We start from the raw sequence: 15,908 nt of genomic DNA on the forward strand, positions 1-15,908 counted from the left end.
GTGAATGACCAGTACAACGGTGTTGTATCAAGGTACTTCCCACTGGGCTAACGTAACGATAAGCCGGTGTGAATGACCAGTACAACGGTGTTGTATCAAGGTACTTCCCACTGGGCTAACGTAACGATAAGCCGGTGTGAATGACCAGTACAACGGTGTTGTATCAAGGTACTTCCCACTGGGCTAAAGTAGCCAATTTGTTACAGCCCACTTTATTATATTCAGAGTAGGATAGCAGCCTACACAAGAAATAACGTTGTAATATTGGTAGTAACCATCTGGATGTCACTGATGTCTACTGATCAATGGAGAGACTTTGTGCTGCAAGCCAGTAGCAGAACAACATGGCACACAATGTGTCCTTTGTTCCTGTTCCTGTTCCTGTTCCTGCTTGCCGACTAATGCTGAGCACTGCTGTCCTGCAGTAAAGGAGAGGGAAGTAGTTAGAAGTTGAAGCTAATATCAGGCCAGTAAAGGAGAGGGAAGTAGTTAGAAGTTGAAGCTAATATCAGGCCAGTAAAGGAGAGGGAAGTAGTTAGAAGTTGAAGCTAATATCAGGCCAGTAAAGGAGAGGGAAGTAGCAAGATAGTGTAGCTAATATCAGGCCAGTAAAGGAGAGGGAAGTAGCAAGATAGTGTAGCTAATATCAGGCCAGTAAAGGAGAGGGAAGTAGTTAGATAGTGTAGCTAATATCAGGCCAGTAAAGGAGAGGGAAGTAGTTAGATAGTGTAGCTAATATCAGGCCAGTAAAGGAGAGGGAAGTAGCAAGATAGTGTAGCTAATATCAGGCCAGTAAAGGAGAGGGAAGTAGCAAGATAGTGTAGCTAATATCAGGCCAGTAAAGGAGAGGGAAGTAGTTAGATAGTGTAGCTAATATCAGGCCAGTAAAGGAGAAGGAAGTAGCAAGATAGTGTAGCTAATATCAGGCCAGTAAAGGAGAGGGAAGTAGCAAGATAGTGTAGCTAATATCAGGCCAGGGTGACAGGCTAAAGCACATTTATTGTAGTGATTTTCACAGAAAATGTCAAACTACGGCATTAACATCTACATAAAAATAAATAAACAATTACTCTTCGACAGACAAGTTTCAAATTCTCGTTGAAGTTTCTAGCCACACGCATGAACTAGCTAGCTGGGATGACTGACTCAACTGAATCAGTTTGTCCCCACTCTACTCTCGCTGCGTGACATACGTCATCAATTTTGGGACCCCAGGCGTGGCCGTATAGCCTCCCCCTACCTGTGCACCATGTTGATTCCTTCCAGGTAGACCAGAGCTTTACAGATCTGCAGGCTGAAGAGGACCAGCGTTATGTTGGTCAGCTTGTGCTTGTTCTCTTCTAGGTAGTTGCCCAGCTGGAAGACAGATGGAACAGAATGATAGGGCAGCTACCAGCTAGCAGGCAGGAGAAGCTGGTAGAGAAGTGCCTGGAGAGTCACTGGTTTGAATCCCAGGTCTGACAGGAGAAATTGTGCTATAATTCAAGTGTATCCGAGTTTCCAAGTTCATTTTGGCTACTGTTGTCTCACTTAGCCATACTGGTAGAGCTCCATGACGATTCACACATCATGGCAAAAAACATAGCATCATGGCTAACAACATAGCGTCATGGCTAACAACATAGCGTCATGGCTAACAACATAGCGTTATGGCTAACAACATAGTGTCATGGCTAACAACATAGTGTCATGGCTAACAACATAGCGTCATAGCTAACAGCATAGCATAATGGCTAACAACATAGCGTAATGGCTAACAGCATAGCATAATGGCTAACAACATAGCGTCATGGCTAACAGCATAGCATAATGGCTAACAACTTAGGATGCATTCGTTAATTCACTCTGCAGTGCCAGAGAGAGTAAATTCAGAGTCTTGACTGTCCGTTTGTAAATTCAGAGCTTTTCGATCTCGGAGCGTTCAGAGCGCACACTGGACACTCTGGCCTGAGGAGTAGGGTTGATCTGAGCATTCTGACCTCACAACAGCAGTCAAGCACCCAAGCTAACTGGCTAAAGTTAGCTAGCTTGCTAGCTACTTCCAGACACAAATGAGAGAACACTTCACTCTGACCATTTTACTCGCCCTAGCAGAGCTGGTTATGCTGTTTTCATGTTATCCAGAGCGTTGGTGACTGTAACTGGGCTGCTGGCCACAATTTAATTACACTTTTTTTGCCGACTTTTACTGACACCGGCCATATTCAACAGGTGTTGAGCGTTCGTAAATTCATCAGTTATTCTGCACTCTGGCACACTCAGACGAGAGTGCTCTGAAATCGGAGTAGATAGCCAGAGCGAATTTACAAACGCACCCATAGTGTCATGGCTAACAACATAGTATGGCTGTGGTTCTCACCTCTCCATACTGGTATAGCTCCATGACAATCCACACTGGGTCTTCCTCTATGACACCGATCAGACTGACGATGTGGGGGTGTTTCAGGTTCTTCATGATCACTGGAGAATAGACAGGTTTAACCATTCAACTTTTCCTTACATTTTTATATGAAGGCTACATTAGGAGAGGGATACACAGGGGCGCAACTTCCACTGGGTACGGGGGGGACATGTACCCCCCCCCCCCACACACATTTTAAAATTGCATTTTTGTCCCCCCCAGTTTTATCATTGGAATGTGATACAAAACAAGGCTACGGTGTGCTTTGGGACCATGCGGACACCTCCGAGGGGTCGGGTAGGATGTTTGGAGTGTTTATCCGACTGGATATTATAATAATACTTACTAATAGTATGTATACCACAGCATCGTTGTTTCTGATTGGTCAGTTGGGCATTCTAGAATGTACATTAAAACCAGATATCGGGACAGTTGGGAAAAGATATCGGGACAGTTGAGGAAAAGATATCGGAACAGTTGAGGAAAAGATATCGGAACAGTTGGGAAAAGATATCGGGACAGTTGGGAAAAGATATCGGGACAGTTGGGAAAAGATATCGGAACAGTTGGGAAAAGATATCGGGACAGTTGGGAAAAGATATCGGGACAGTTGGGAAAAGATATCGGGACAGTTGGGAAAAGATATCGGGACAGTTGGGAAAAGATATCGGGACAGTTGGGAAAAGATATCGGGACAGTTGGGAAAAGATTTCGGGACAGTTGGGAAAAGATTTCGGGACAGTTGGGAAAAGGTATCGGAACAGTTGGGAAAAGATATCGGAACAGTTGGGAAAAGATATCGGGACAGTTGGGAAAAGATATCGGGACAGTTGGGAAAAGATTTCGGGACAGTTGGGAAAAGATATCGGAACAGTTGGGAAAAGATATCGGGACAGTTGGGAAAAGATATCGGGACAGTTGGGAAAAGATATCGGGACAGTTGGGAAAAGATATCGGAACAGTTGGGAAAAGATATCGGGACAGTTGGGAAAAGATATCGGGACAGTTGGGAAAAGATATCGGAACAGTTGGGAAAAGATATCGGGACAGTTGGGAAAAGATATCGGGACAGTTGGGAAAAGATATCGGGACACCTTGCAATCGTGACACAATATGCACCTACACATGCAGACTGTACTTCCTACAACGTTACAGAAAGATAAACCAACAACCACTCATACTGAAATAGGATACATTATAAACGCAGGTCCAATGAGGAAAAGCTTAGCTTGCATTGTTTTTGCAGAGCATCTGATGACCTAACGTGGTGAGTGATGAACATGAATTTCTCCTGTCCCCTCTGCTGCTAAAGATGTCAAATCCTCCCACGTGTTTCTAGTTTCACCGGCTATTTTCAGCAACTAGTATTTTTTTTTATTCGCCTGTCATATTGGCAGGTTGGCTAGAAACAAACTATTTAGCTCGCTTCTAGCCTAGTGTTTGATATGCTATGCAATCTCCTTGTAATGAACACTGTCGAGTGTCCTGACGAGAAGGAAAACTTTCCTAGCTGTGCCAGGCAAAATCGGGCATCATCAGCTCATTGTTGTGGATGTATCCAAATGAATGACAATAGAAAAGATCTTCAACAAATACAAATGCAGCTACTTTGCTGTTATTCTGGCTGCAGATGTTGTTGGCCACCTAACAAGCAAGGGACAAGAACATTGCCAGAGAGCATGGCTATAGAACATACAGGATGAACAACTGGGTCCATAAATATATCTCTAGCAACCAATTATTTATACCGGTAAACGTGTGCTTTAGTATTGTTTGTGGTATAAGCGGGATAAACATCTCCGTTCTGTACATTACTTTGGAAAAATTAACCCCGCAAACTCAGCTCCGCCTCGTCCCGGTGCTTCATCCATTATTTCCAAGGTAATGTACAGAACGGAGATGTTAATCCCTAACGTATTGTCTCTACAGATCAGGTCTGTTGATGCTTATTCAAGTGATCATGAAGTGTTCATAAAAAAAAGTAAGTAGCGTTGCGAGTCTTGTCTTGTGTGAGCCAGGATGGAGCCTATCTCCTGTTTCTGTAGCGTGAAGCAGCTTGATGTCGCCTACAAGTAGACCCCCTGGACAGGACACTAGTCTATCGCAGGGCCACACCCCCAATCTCTTCTTAATGCTGTGTGCCAAGAAGTGGGTATACTCTAATTTTGCCAAAACAAATTCCCATATTGCTTGAAGAAGTGGGTATACTCTAATTTTGCCAGAACAAATTCCCATATTGCTTAAAACAAATTCCCATATTGCTTAAAACAAATTCCCATATTGCTTGAAGAAGTGGGTATACTCAAATTTTGCCAAAACAAATTCCCATATTGCTTGAAGAAGTGGGTATACTCAAATTTTTCAAAAACAAATTCCCATATTGCCTAAAACAATTTCCCATATTGCCTGAAGAAGTGGGTATAGTTAAATTTTGGCATAGATTTCCCATATTCCCATAATATGAAAAAAATATTTGATAAAATATTGAATTCGGCCTTTACTACTACAGCCTATAAAATCTAATTGAATAACACATTCATTAATGACAATAAAAGACTGTCAAGGAAAAAGGTTTTGAAGTGTCTGTTCTATATCTTGGACATTTAAGAAAGCTCAGGTATTATTTTAGTTATTTTTGGAAACAGATTTAAGCCCTTATTTTTGTTGGCACAAAACTACCTCCATAATTCCTTTTATTTGTATGAGTTACCGTGGTTACCTTCAGACTAGTCCTGTGACACTTGTTGGGGTCGTAGAGCAAAACGGAGAACACCATCGTGTCCGTGAGAATCTCATCTTTCCACGTTAGTTTTGTAGGCCAAACTGTTTTTGTGAGAAGATTTTCAGGACGTCTCCTGATCTGACAAACACCGTTGTAGCTCTGCCACCTTCCACCGCAGACGAGGAGATGAGGAAGGCCGACATAGGAGGATGCAGTGGATTGAGATGCAGCCCATTAAACTGATGGAGGATGCGGTGGATTGAGATCCAGCCCATTACAAAAATATATATTACTGACCATTTTGATGGGGATATTTTTAATTAGGGTACTTAGATTGACGCACAGGTGCGTCCAAAAACTATTTTTAAACCACATCAGGAGACCACTCTTGAGGTCTGCAAAAAGATTTAAGAAATTACACCACCGGTGCCAAGCAGGGTCCCATTTTTACAGTCTTTGGTATGACTTGGCCGGGGATCCCAACTTTTCAATCTCAGGGCGGACACTCTAACCACAAGGCAAGTGAGTTGGTGAAGTGTGATCAGTATTTTCTCTGTACCTGCTTCACTCATGAACTTCTCCATGATGTCAGGTGAAGAGTCTTTACACGTCTTCACCGCCACGCTTAGCCTCTCCCCATTCTGGTTCACAAACACAGAGACCAGACACACACACACACACACACACAAACAGTGAGATCAATATTGTGTTTAGTTAAACACATTTGAGGTGTTATAATTGACTGTATGAGTAGGGTGTAAGGAAATAGACTTGCCGATTTCTTGTACATTCCTTCATAGACCTCCCCGAAAAATCCCTCGCCAAGTATCCGTCCCAGAACAATTTCATCTCTGTCGATTCCATACTTCACCACTGGAACCAAGTATACAACAACACCACGAGTAGCTGTCATGAACTTAAAACTTAGAATATACAGTAGATCATAGAGCATACAGCAGATCATGGAACATACAGTAGATCATGGAACATACAGTAGATCATAGAACATACAGTAGATCATAGAACATACAGTAGATCATAGAACATACAGTAGATCATGGGACCTACAGTAGATCATACAGTAGATCATAGAACATACAGTAGATCATAGAACATACAGCAGATCATAGAACATACAGCAGATCATAGAGCATACAGTAGATCATGGAACATACAGTAGATCATAGAACATACAGTAGATCATAGAACATACAGTAGATCATAGAACACACAGTAGATCATAGAACACACAGTAGATCATAGAACATACAGTAGATCATAGAGCATACAGTAGATCATAGAACATAGAGCATACACTAGATCATAGAACATACAGTAGATCATAGAACATACAGTAGATCATAGAACATACAGTAGATCATAGAACATACAGTAGATCATAGAACATAGAGCATACAGTAGATCATAGAACATACAGTAGATCATAGAACATACAGTAGATCATAGAACATACAGTAGATCATAGACCATACAGTAGATCATAGAACATACAGTAGATCATAGAGCATACAGTAGATCATAGAACATAGAGCATACACTAGATCATAGAACATACAGTAGATCATAGAACATACAGTAGATCATAGAACATACAGTAGATCATAGAACATACAGTAGATCATGGAACATACAGTAGATCATAGAACATACAGTAGATCATGGAACATACAGTAGATCATGGAACATACAGTAGATCATGGAACATACAGTAGATCATAGAACACACAGTAGATCATAGAACATACAGTAGATCATAGAACATACAGTAGATCATAGAACACACAGTAGATCATAGAACATACAGTAGATCATAGAACATACAGTAGATCATAGAGCCTACAGTAGATCATAGAACATAGAGCATACACTAGATCATAGAACATACAGTAGATCATAGAACATACAGTAGATCATAGAACATACAGTAGATCATAGAACATACAGTAGATCATGGAACATACAGTAGATCATAGAACATACAGTAGATCATAGAACATACAGTAGATCATGGAACATACAGTAGATCATGGAACATACAGTAGATCATAGAACACACAGTAGATCATAGAACACACAGTAGATCATAGAACATACAGTAGATCATAGAACACACAGTAGATCATAGAACATAGAGCATACACTAGATCATAGAACATACAGTAGATCATGGAACATACAGTAGATCATGGGACCTACAGTAGATCATAGAACATACAGTAGATCATAGAACATACAGTAGATCATGGAACATACAGTAGATCATGGAACATACAGTAGATCATAGAACATACAGTAGATCATGGAACATACAGTAGATCATAGAACATAGAGTAGATCATAGAACATACAGTAGATCATAGAACATACAGTAGATCATGGAGCATACAGTAGATCATGGAACATACAGTAGATCATAGAACATACAGTAGATCATAGAACATACAGTAGATCATGGAACATACAGTAGATCATGGAACATACAGTAGATCATAGAACACAGTAGATCATAGAACATACAGTAGATCATAGAACATACAGTAGATCATAGAACATACAGTAGATCATGGAGCATACAGTAGATCATGGAACATACAGTAGATCATAGAACATACAGTAGATCATAGAACATACAGTAGATCATAGAACATACAGTAGATCATAGAACATACAGTAGATCATGGAACATACAGTAGATCATAGAACATACAGTAGATCATAGAACATACAGTAGATCATGGAAGGCAAATCTGAGGAAAACGCTAACGAAGTTCTACACATTGCTTGTAGTACTCGAGCATCAAAAACTCTCGACCACTGTTACACTCCCTTCCGGGATGGCTACAAGGCCCTCCCCCGCCCTCCCTTCGGCAAATCAGATCACACATCCTGCTCCTCCCTTCCTATTGGCAGAAACTCAAACAGGAAGTACCCATGCTAAGGTCTATTCAACACAGGTCTGAACAATCGGAATATATGCTCCCAAGGACTCTGGGCTCTCGTTCTCTGTGGCCGACGTGAGTAAGTCCTTTAAGCGTGTTAACCCTCGCAAGGCTGCCGGCACAGACGGCATCCCTTGCCGCGTCCTCAAAGCATGCGCAGACCAGCTGGCTGAAGTGTTCACGGACATATTCAATCTCTCCCTATCTCAGTCTGCTATCCCCACTTGCTTCAAGATGTCCAACGTTGTTCCTGTACCCAAGAAAGCAAAGTTAACTGAACTAATTGACTATCATGAAGTGCTTTGAGAGGCAAGTTAATCACATCACCTCCCCCTTACCAGCCACCCTAGACACACTTCAATTTGCATAACACCCCAATAGATCCACAGACGATGCAATCACCATCACACTGCACACTGCCCTAACCCATCTGGACAAGAGGAATACCTATGTAATAATGCTGTTCATCGACTACAGCTCAGCGGTCAACACCTTAGTGCCCTCCAAGCTCATTATCAAGCTCGGGGCCCTGGGTCTGAACCCCTCCCTGTGCAACTGGGTCCTGGACTTCCTGACGGGCAGCCCCCAGGTGGTGAGGGTAGGTAACAACATCTCCACTACGCTGATCCTTAACAACCCCCCCCCCCCCCCCCGCATGCCTCTAACTAGAGTGGTGCCAGGAAAATAACCTCTCCCTCATCATCAAACAAAACGAAGGAGCTGATCATGGACTTCAGGAAACTTACTACTTACCAGACCGCGGTCGTTCATCAATCTCAGCGTAGATTTCAGATCCTGAACGATTGGATATTTGATGATATCAGTTTGTGGTCAAAACAGATGGGTCAACTTGAGACATTGCCCCACCCCACAGCCACTGCACTGATTTGAACAATGATTAATAATGAATCATGATACTTCGTCAAACAAAGATGAAAGCAGTCTTGGTAGATAATAACTCACCCGTGCTATATCTGAAGCAACCTGTGTTTTCCATTTGACTACAGAGAGGAGAGACAGTCAGAGGAGGCGAGGAGAGGATCATCAATCCTGGGTTTATAGTTCCACAATGCACCAGGCGCACACCGTTACAGTAACACGACCTGTCTCGTTGATAAATCTATCCGAAAGACTCACTTTTCACTTGAGCTTATATCCGATGTTCCAACAACTACTCTCTCAATATGTACAGTTCAGTTTCAGCATAGTGATTTGTTATAGAAATTACACAAAACACCAAAATATTAAGCTTTGTTCACTCCACTCACTTTGTTGGTAGATCTGGAAGGGAACTTCGTAGATTGGCGTCTATGGGGTCATGGTAGAAACACGGTGTTACTTCACATTGCTTCAATAGACTTAACGAGAAATGAGGAAACCCAAGTTAGACCATTGTGATGCACTCTTTCAGTGTTTCCCCTAACCATTATATAGACGGGGTGAACGTCCTGATCCCCTTTACCTTTGTTTGGTCTGACGATGAACGACTCGTCAGTGGCGTGCTCCAAACGACAGTAACCATCAATAAGGTCCACCATGTTCTCTGCCATCACAAACTTAGTCACGTTGATAGACAGAGGCTGACGAAGATGATGATACAAACCATTCACATTACTGACAATTACAAATCACATTACAAACACTATATAGCATTATACTGTCATAGGGGTCATAGACCTATAAGCTTTCAGGACAAAATATGACTTAAAATGCAGGCCTTTAACTCAGCTATCACGTCAATAAAAATGTTGCGTGTTTTTTTGTTGTTGTTGTTGATATACACACAGATCTCAAGTTATGACCTCTCAAGAGTAGAAGTACTGATCCTAGATCAGGTTTAAATATGACTATGTATTATGATCTAAAGGCAATACTGATCCTAGATCAGGTTTAAATGACTATGTATTATGATCTAAAGGCAATACTGATCCTAGATCAGGTTTAAATAACTATGTATTATGATCTAAAGGCAATACTGATCCTAGATCAGGTTTAAATAACTATGTATTATGATCTAAAGGCAATACTGATCCTAGATCAGTACTCTGAGACCATTAATGAATAATGGGTCCGGGCCTCACTGTGTCCTGATTTAAGCAGTGCTAATAAAGTTTTTTTTCTATATTTTTAAATGTGTACCTGTCTGGCTCCGTCTATGTCAAGATTGAGGAGGGCTTTGTTGTCACTCTGAGATAAACACTTGATGCTCTTGATCTGTTTGAAGTTCGCTAGACACACAGGCTGGAGGGTATAAGAGAGAAACAATTAGCTGATAAACTTAAAAGCCTCAAGTGTAGGGTGAAGTTGCCCCGTAGACACTGACCTTGGGTCAGTTTAGCATTTTCCACACTAATGGTTAGGGTAAGTATTGGGGAAGGGGAAGCTGATCCTAGATCTGTCCCTAAGGGAAACTTCACCCTGGAGCCCACCCAGGCTGGGGATGGGACAGATGGGGATGAGGAAGAGATAGGGAAGTATTACCTCTCCAAAGAGAGACACCCTTGCAGCAGGCCTCAATGAGGAATGTTCCTTCTTTAGTTTTTTTGTAGAAGGATATAAATGTGTAGGCTGAAAATACCCTCATATATATATATATATATACACAGTTGAAGTTTACATACACCTTAGCCACAATTCCTGACATTTAATCCTAGTAAAAATGATCTGTCTTAGGTCAGTTAGGATCCACACTTTATTTTAAGAATAGGAAATCTCAGAATAATAGTAGAGAGAATGATTTATTTCAGATTTAATTTCTTCCATCACATTCCCAGTGGGTCAGAAGTTTATATACACTCAATTAGTATTTGGTAGCATTGCCTTTAAATTGTTTAACTTGAGTCAAACGTTTCGGGTAGCCTTCCACAAGCTTCCCACAATAAGTTGGGTGAATTTTGGCCCATTCCTCCTGACAGAGCTGGTGTAACTGAGTCAGGTTTGTAGGCCTCCTTGCTCGCACACGCTTTTTCAGTTCTGCCCACAAATTTTCTATAGAATGGAGGTCAGGGCTTTGTGATGGCCACTCCAATACCTTGACATTGTTGTCCTTAAGCCATTTTGCCACAACTTTGGAAGTATGCTTGGGGTCATTGTCCATTTGGAAGACCCATTTGCGACCAAGCTTTAACTTCCTGACTGATGTCTTGAGATGTTGCTTCAATATATCCACACAATTTCCCTCCCTCATGATGTCATCTATTTTGTGAAGTGCACCAGTCCCTCCTGCAGCAAAGCACCCCCACAACATGATGCTGCAACCCCCGTGCTTCACGGTTGGGATGGTGTTCTTCGGCTTGCAAGCCTCTCCCTTTTTCCTCTGAACATAACGATGGTCATTATGGCCAAACAGATGAAACCAAGATCTTTGGCCTGAATGCCAAGCATCACGTCTGGAGGAAACCTGGCACCATCCCTATGGTGGTGCAGCATCATGCTGTGAGGATGTTTTTCAGCGGCAGGGAATGGGAGACCAGTCAGGATCCAGGCAAAGATGAACGGAGCAAAGTACAGAGAGATCCTTGATGAACACCTGCTCCAGAGCGTTCAGGACCTCAGACTGGGGTGAAGGTTCACCTTCCAAAGGACGACAACCCTAAGCACACAGCCAAGACAATGCAGGAGTGGCTTCAGGACAAGTCTCTGAACGTCTTTGAGTGGCCCAGCCAGAGCCCGGACTTGAACCCGATCAAACATCTCTGGAGAGACCTGAAAATAGCTTTGCAGCAACGCTCCCCATCCAACCTGACAGAGTTTGAGAGGACCTGCAGAGAGGAATGGGAGAAACTCCCCAAATACAGGTGTGCCAAGTTTGTAGCATCATACCTAAGAAGACTTGAGGCTGTAATCGCTGCCAAAGGTGCAATTACAAAGTACTGAGTAAAGGGTCTGAATACTAATGTAAATGTGATGTTTCTGTTTTTTTATCTTTAATACATTTATGGGGTATTGTGTGTAGATTGATGAGGGAAAAAACTATTTCATCCATTTTAGAATAATAGTGTAACATAACAAAATGTAGAAAAAGTCAAGGGGTCTGAATACTTTCCGAAAGCCCTGTAAAACTGTTCACACCCTGCTTACCACTGAATCTTTCTGAGTGAGTTGGCGAATGCCCTGTATACAGTTAACATCCTGCTTACCGCTGAGTCTTTATGGGTGCGTTGGCGAATGCCCTGTATACAGTTAACATCCTGCTTACCGCTGAGTCTTTATGGGTGCGTTGGCGAATGCCCTGTATACAGTTAACATCCTGCTTACCGCTGAGTCTTTATGGGTGCGTTGGCGAATGCCCTGCATGCTTACCGCTGAGTCTTTATGGGTGCGTTGGCGAATGCCCCTGGCTCCAATCACCAGCTCTACTGACAGACTCCAGCCTTGCTGTGGACAAACAGTGGGGTTGCAAGTTAACTTTAATTTCTTGACAAACTTCAGACTGTAATTGTAGATTCTTGTAACCCCACTAAAAAAACGTCAGCAGTTACGAACGAATTAGGAAAGTCCACACTTGGGTATTTGCAGTGTATTTGAAGTCAGGTATTTGCAGTGTATTTGAGGTCAGGTGTTTACAGTGTATTTGAGGTCAGGTATTTGCAGTGCATTTGAGGTCAGGTATTTGCAGTGCATTTGAGGTCAGGTATTTGCAGTGCATTTGAGGTCAGGTGTTTGCAGTGCATTTGAGGTCAGGTATTTGCAGTGCATTTGAGGTCAGGTGTTTGCAGTGCATTTGAGGTCAGGTGTTTGCAGTGCATTTGAGGGCAGGTGTTTGCAGTGCATTTGAGGTCAGGTGTTTGCAGTGCATTTGAGGTCAGGTGTTTGCAGTGCATTCGAGGTCAGGTGTTTGCAGTGCATTCGAGGTCAGGTGTTTGCAGTGCATTTGAGGTCAGGTGTTTGCAGTGCATTTGAGGTCAGGTGTTTGCAGTGCATTTGAGGTCAGGTATTTGCAAAATATTTGAGGTCGGGTATTTGCAGTGCATTTGAGGTCAGGTGTTTGCAGTGCATTTGAGGTCAGGTGTTTGCAGTGCATTTGAGGTCAGGTGTTTGCAGTGCATTCGAGGTCAGGTGTTTGCAGTGCATTCGAGGTCAGGTGTTTGCAGTGCATTTGAGGTCAGGTGTTTGCAGTGCATTTGAGGTCAGGTGTTTGCAGTGCATTTGAGGGCAGGTATTTGCAAAATATTTGAGGTCGGGTATTTGCAGTGCATTTGAGGTCAGGTGTTTGCAGTGCATTTGAGGTCAGGTATTTGCAGTGCATTTGAGGTCAGGTGTTTGCAGTGCATTTGAGGTCAGGTGTTTGCAGTGCATTTGAGGTCAGGTGTTTGCAGTGCATTTGAGGTCAGGTATTTGCAAAATATTTGAGGTCGGGTATTTGCAGTGCATTTGAGGTCAGGTGTTTGCAGTGCATTTGAGGTCAGGTGTTTGCAGTGCATTTGAGGTCAGGTGTTTGCAGTGCATTTGAGGTCAGGTGTTTGCAGTGCATTCGAGGTCAGGTGTTTGCAGTGCATTCGAGGTCAGGTGTTTGCAGTGCATTCGAGGTCAGGTGTTTGCAGTGCATTTGAGGTCAGGTGTTTGCTGTGCATTTGAGGTCAGGTGTTTGCAGTGCATTTGAGGTCAGGTGTTTGCAGTGCATTCGAGGTCAGGTGTTTGCAGTACATTTGAGGTCAGGTGTTTGCAGTACATTTGAGGTCAGGTGTTTGCAGTACATTTGAGGTCAGGTGTTTGCAGTGCATCCTTGTTGTCTGTAAAGCCAGCAGCAACACTCACCACCAGTTCACAAGGGTAGACCTCTTCACCAATGGTGATGAAGTCGGTGAGTGTCTGGAAGAAGCTAACCATACACTCATCCTCCTTCAGAGTAGCGTACTGCTGGAACGTCTGCTGGATCATCTTACGAAGATGACGAGACTGGGACAGAACATCATAGAACATCACAACATTATATTAATCAAACTAACTGTTTTCTGTTAGTAATAGTGACCCTAACCCTCCTCTTTCAGAGTAACGTACTACTGGAACGTCTGCTGGATCAGGTCACGAAGATGACAAGAACTGGGACAGACCACAGCAACATTGGATAACACCTTCATAACCCTATTTTACTATGACGTCACATGGTAGACAAATACATGTTTGAATGGAGGGTAAACAACACCGCTAGCGTAGAAATGATCAGAAATTATCCTTGTTGACGTAAAAGTGAAGTAGGCTCATTTACAACCTAATTTATGCTCATAAAAACTTCCAATAATATTTTAAACGATCCTGTGGATATCAACAACAACAAAAAATGTATAAATGTACCTTCGTGCTGTCGATGAGCTCCTGTGGGAAGAACAGGTTCAGTCCCACGTCCTTCCTTCATTGGAGAGACCAGTTAGAATCAAACAACCAATCAAACAAATGCGATTTTCTTAAAAAGGTTTAAAAAAAAAAGGTTAGTAGGGAGGGGAAAAAAACACGACAAATGTACATACTTACTCTAACACTTCAAAGTTGGACTTTTTCTCCAGACCTTTAGCATTCATGTCTTTATAAAACCTCCTGAAGGTGAAGCAGCAGAGACAGCAGAACATGACACGCAATAACGAAGCTCTTACGGACAAAAGCCAACTGTGAAGTTGACGATGTCTACACATCGACAATAGAATATCCAAAAAAGAGGGAAATCCCAACCTCACCTAATCTCCAGACAGCCCAGCTGCAGGGCCATTCCATCGCTGACTTTACTGGCATGGTACTGCATGTAGTCTCTACGCACCTAACACAGGCAAATACCGAGAGAACACATTCATTCTTAGCTGTATGTAGTCACTACGCATCTACAGTATCCACACAAGCACCAGACATCAGCGAGTTATCTTGGATGATGTAGTTCTGGAAAGCATTAATGTGTTCTTTACAGAGAGTATACTCTTTTTCTCCCCATAGAGTATTAATGTGTTCTCTACATAGACAGATTATTAATGTGTTCTCTACATAGACAGAGTAGAAATGTGTTCTCCACATAGACAGATTATTAATGTGTTCTCTACATAGTCAGAGTATTAATGTGGTCTCTCCATAGTCCGAGTATTAATGTTCTCCACAGAGTAGTAATGTGTTCTCTACATAGAGTAGTAATGTGTTCTCTACATAGAGTAGTCATGTGTTCTCTACATAGTCAGAGTAGTAATGTGTTCTCTACATAGTCAGAGTAGTAATGTGTTCTGTACATAGTCAGAGTATTAATGTGTTCTCCACATAGACAGGTTATTAATGTGTTCTCTACATAGTCAGAGTATTAACGTGTTCTCCACATAGACAGATTATTAATGTGTTCTCTACATAGACAGAGTAGTAATGTGTTCTCTACATAGTCAGAGTAGTGCTTGCTGCCTACTGTACCTGTTGATAGAAATACAGAAATGTGGTTCTGTCTTGTTTAAACTTTTCCAGGAAGTTGACTGGAATGTAGCGGACTCTCAGATCATACCTGGGGAGAGATGGACATACCACTGCTTTAGAGAAGCAGGTGTCAACAGATGGACATACCACTGCTTTAGAGAAGCAGGCGTCAACAGATGGACATACTACTGCTTTAGAGAAGCAGGCGTCAACAGATGGACATACCACTGCTTTAGAGAAGCAGGCGTCAACAGATGGACATACTACTGCTTTAGAGCAGGAGGTTTCAACAGATGGACATACTACTGCTTTAGAGCAGGAGGCTTCAACAGATGGACATACCACTGCTTTAGAGCAGGAGGCTTCAACATATGGACATACCACTGCTTTAGAGCAGGAGGTTTCAACAGATGGACATACTACTGCTTTAGAGCAGGAGGCTTCAACA

General features: G+C 42.3%; 1 protein-coding gene across 2 annotated transcripts in view; it reads right to left on the reverse strand.

Moving 5' to 3' along the window:
* The window catches only part of ptk2bb (protein tyrosine kinase 2 beta, b), a 65,758-nt gene that overhangs the window by 25,036 nt on the left and 24,814 nt on the right, over positions 1-15,908 (reverse strand). For both annotated transcript variants that reach the window (XM_071412504.1, XM_071412503.1), the window contains exons 4-18: positions 15,461-15,548; positions 14,755-14,834; positions 14,555-14,617; positions 14,378-14,432; positions 13,841-13,981; positions 12,386-12,460; positions 10,223-10,324; positions 9,546-9,663; positions 9,352-9,391; positions 9,047-9,084; positions 8,837-8,878; positions 5,899-5,996; positions 5,683-5,764; positions 2,360-2,460; positions 1,241-1,356 (exon numbers count right to left, since the gene is read on the reverse strand). In XM_071412504.1, the coding sequence (XP_071268605.1) occupies positions 1,241-1,356; positions 2,360-2,460; positions 5,683-5,764; positions 5,899-5,996; positions 8,837-8,878; positions 9,047-9,084; positions 9,352-9,391; positions 9,546-9,663; positions 10,223-10,324; positions 12,386-12,460; positions 13,841-13,981; positions 14,378-14,432; positions 14,555-14,617; positions 14,755-14,834; positions 15,461-15,548 (1,239 nt within the window). The remainder of the gene's footprint in view (positions 1-1,240; positions 1,357-2,359; positions 2,461-5,682; positions 5,765-5,898; positions 5,997-8,836; positions 8,879-9,046; positions 9,085-9,351; positions 9,392-9,545; positions 9,664-10,222; positions 10,325-12,385; positions 12,461-13,840; positions 13,982-14,377; positions 14,433-14,554; positions 14,618-14,754; positions 14,835-15,460; positions 15,549-15,908) is intronic.

This window comes from Salvelinus alpinus, chromosome 8, assembly GCF_045679555.1.
Source record: "Salvelinus alpinus chromosome 8, SLU_Salpinus.1, whole genome shotgun sequence".
NCBI lineage: Eukaryota > Metazoa > Chordata > Actinopteri > Salmoniformes > Salmonidae > Salvelinus > Salvelinus alpinus.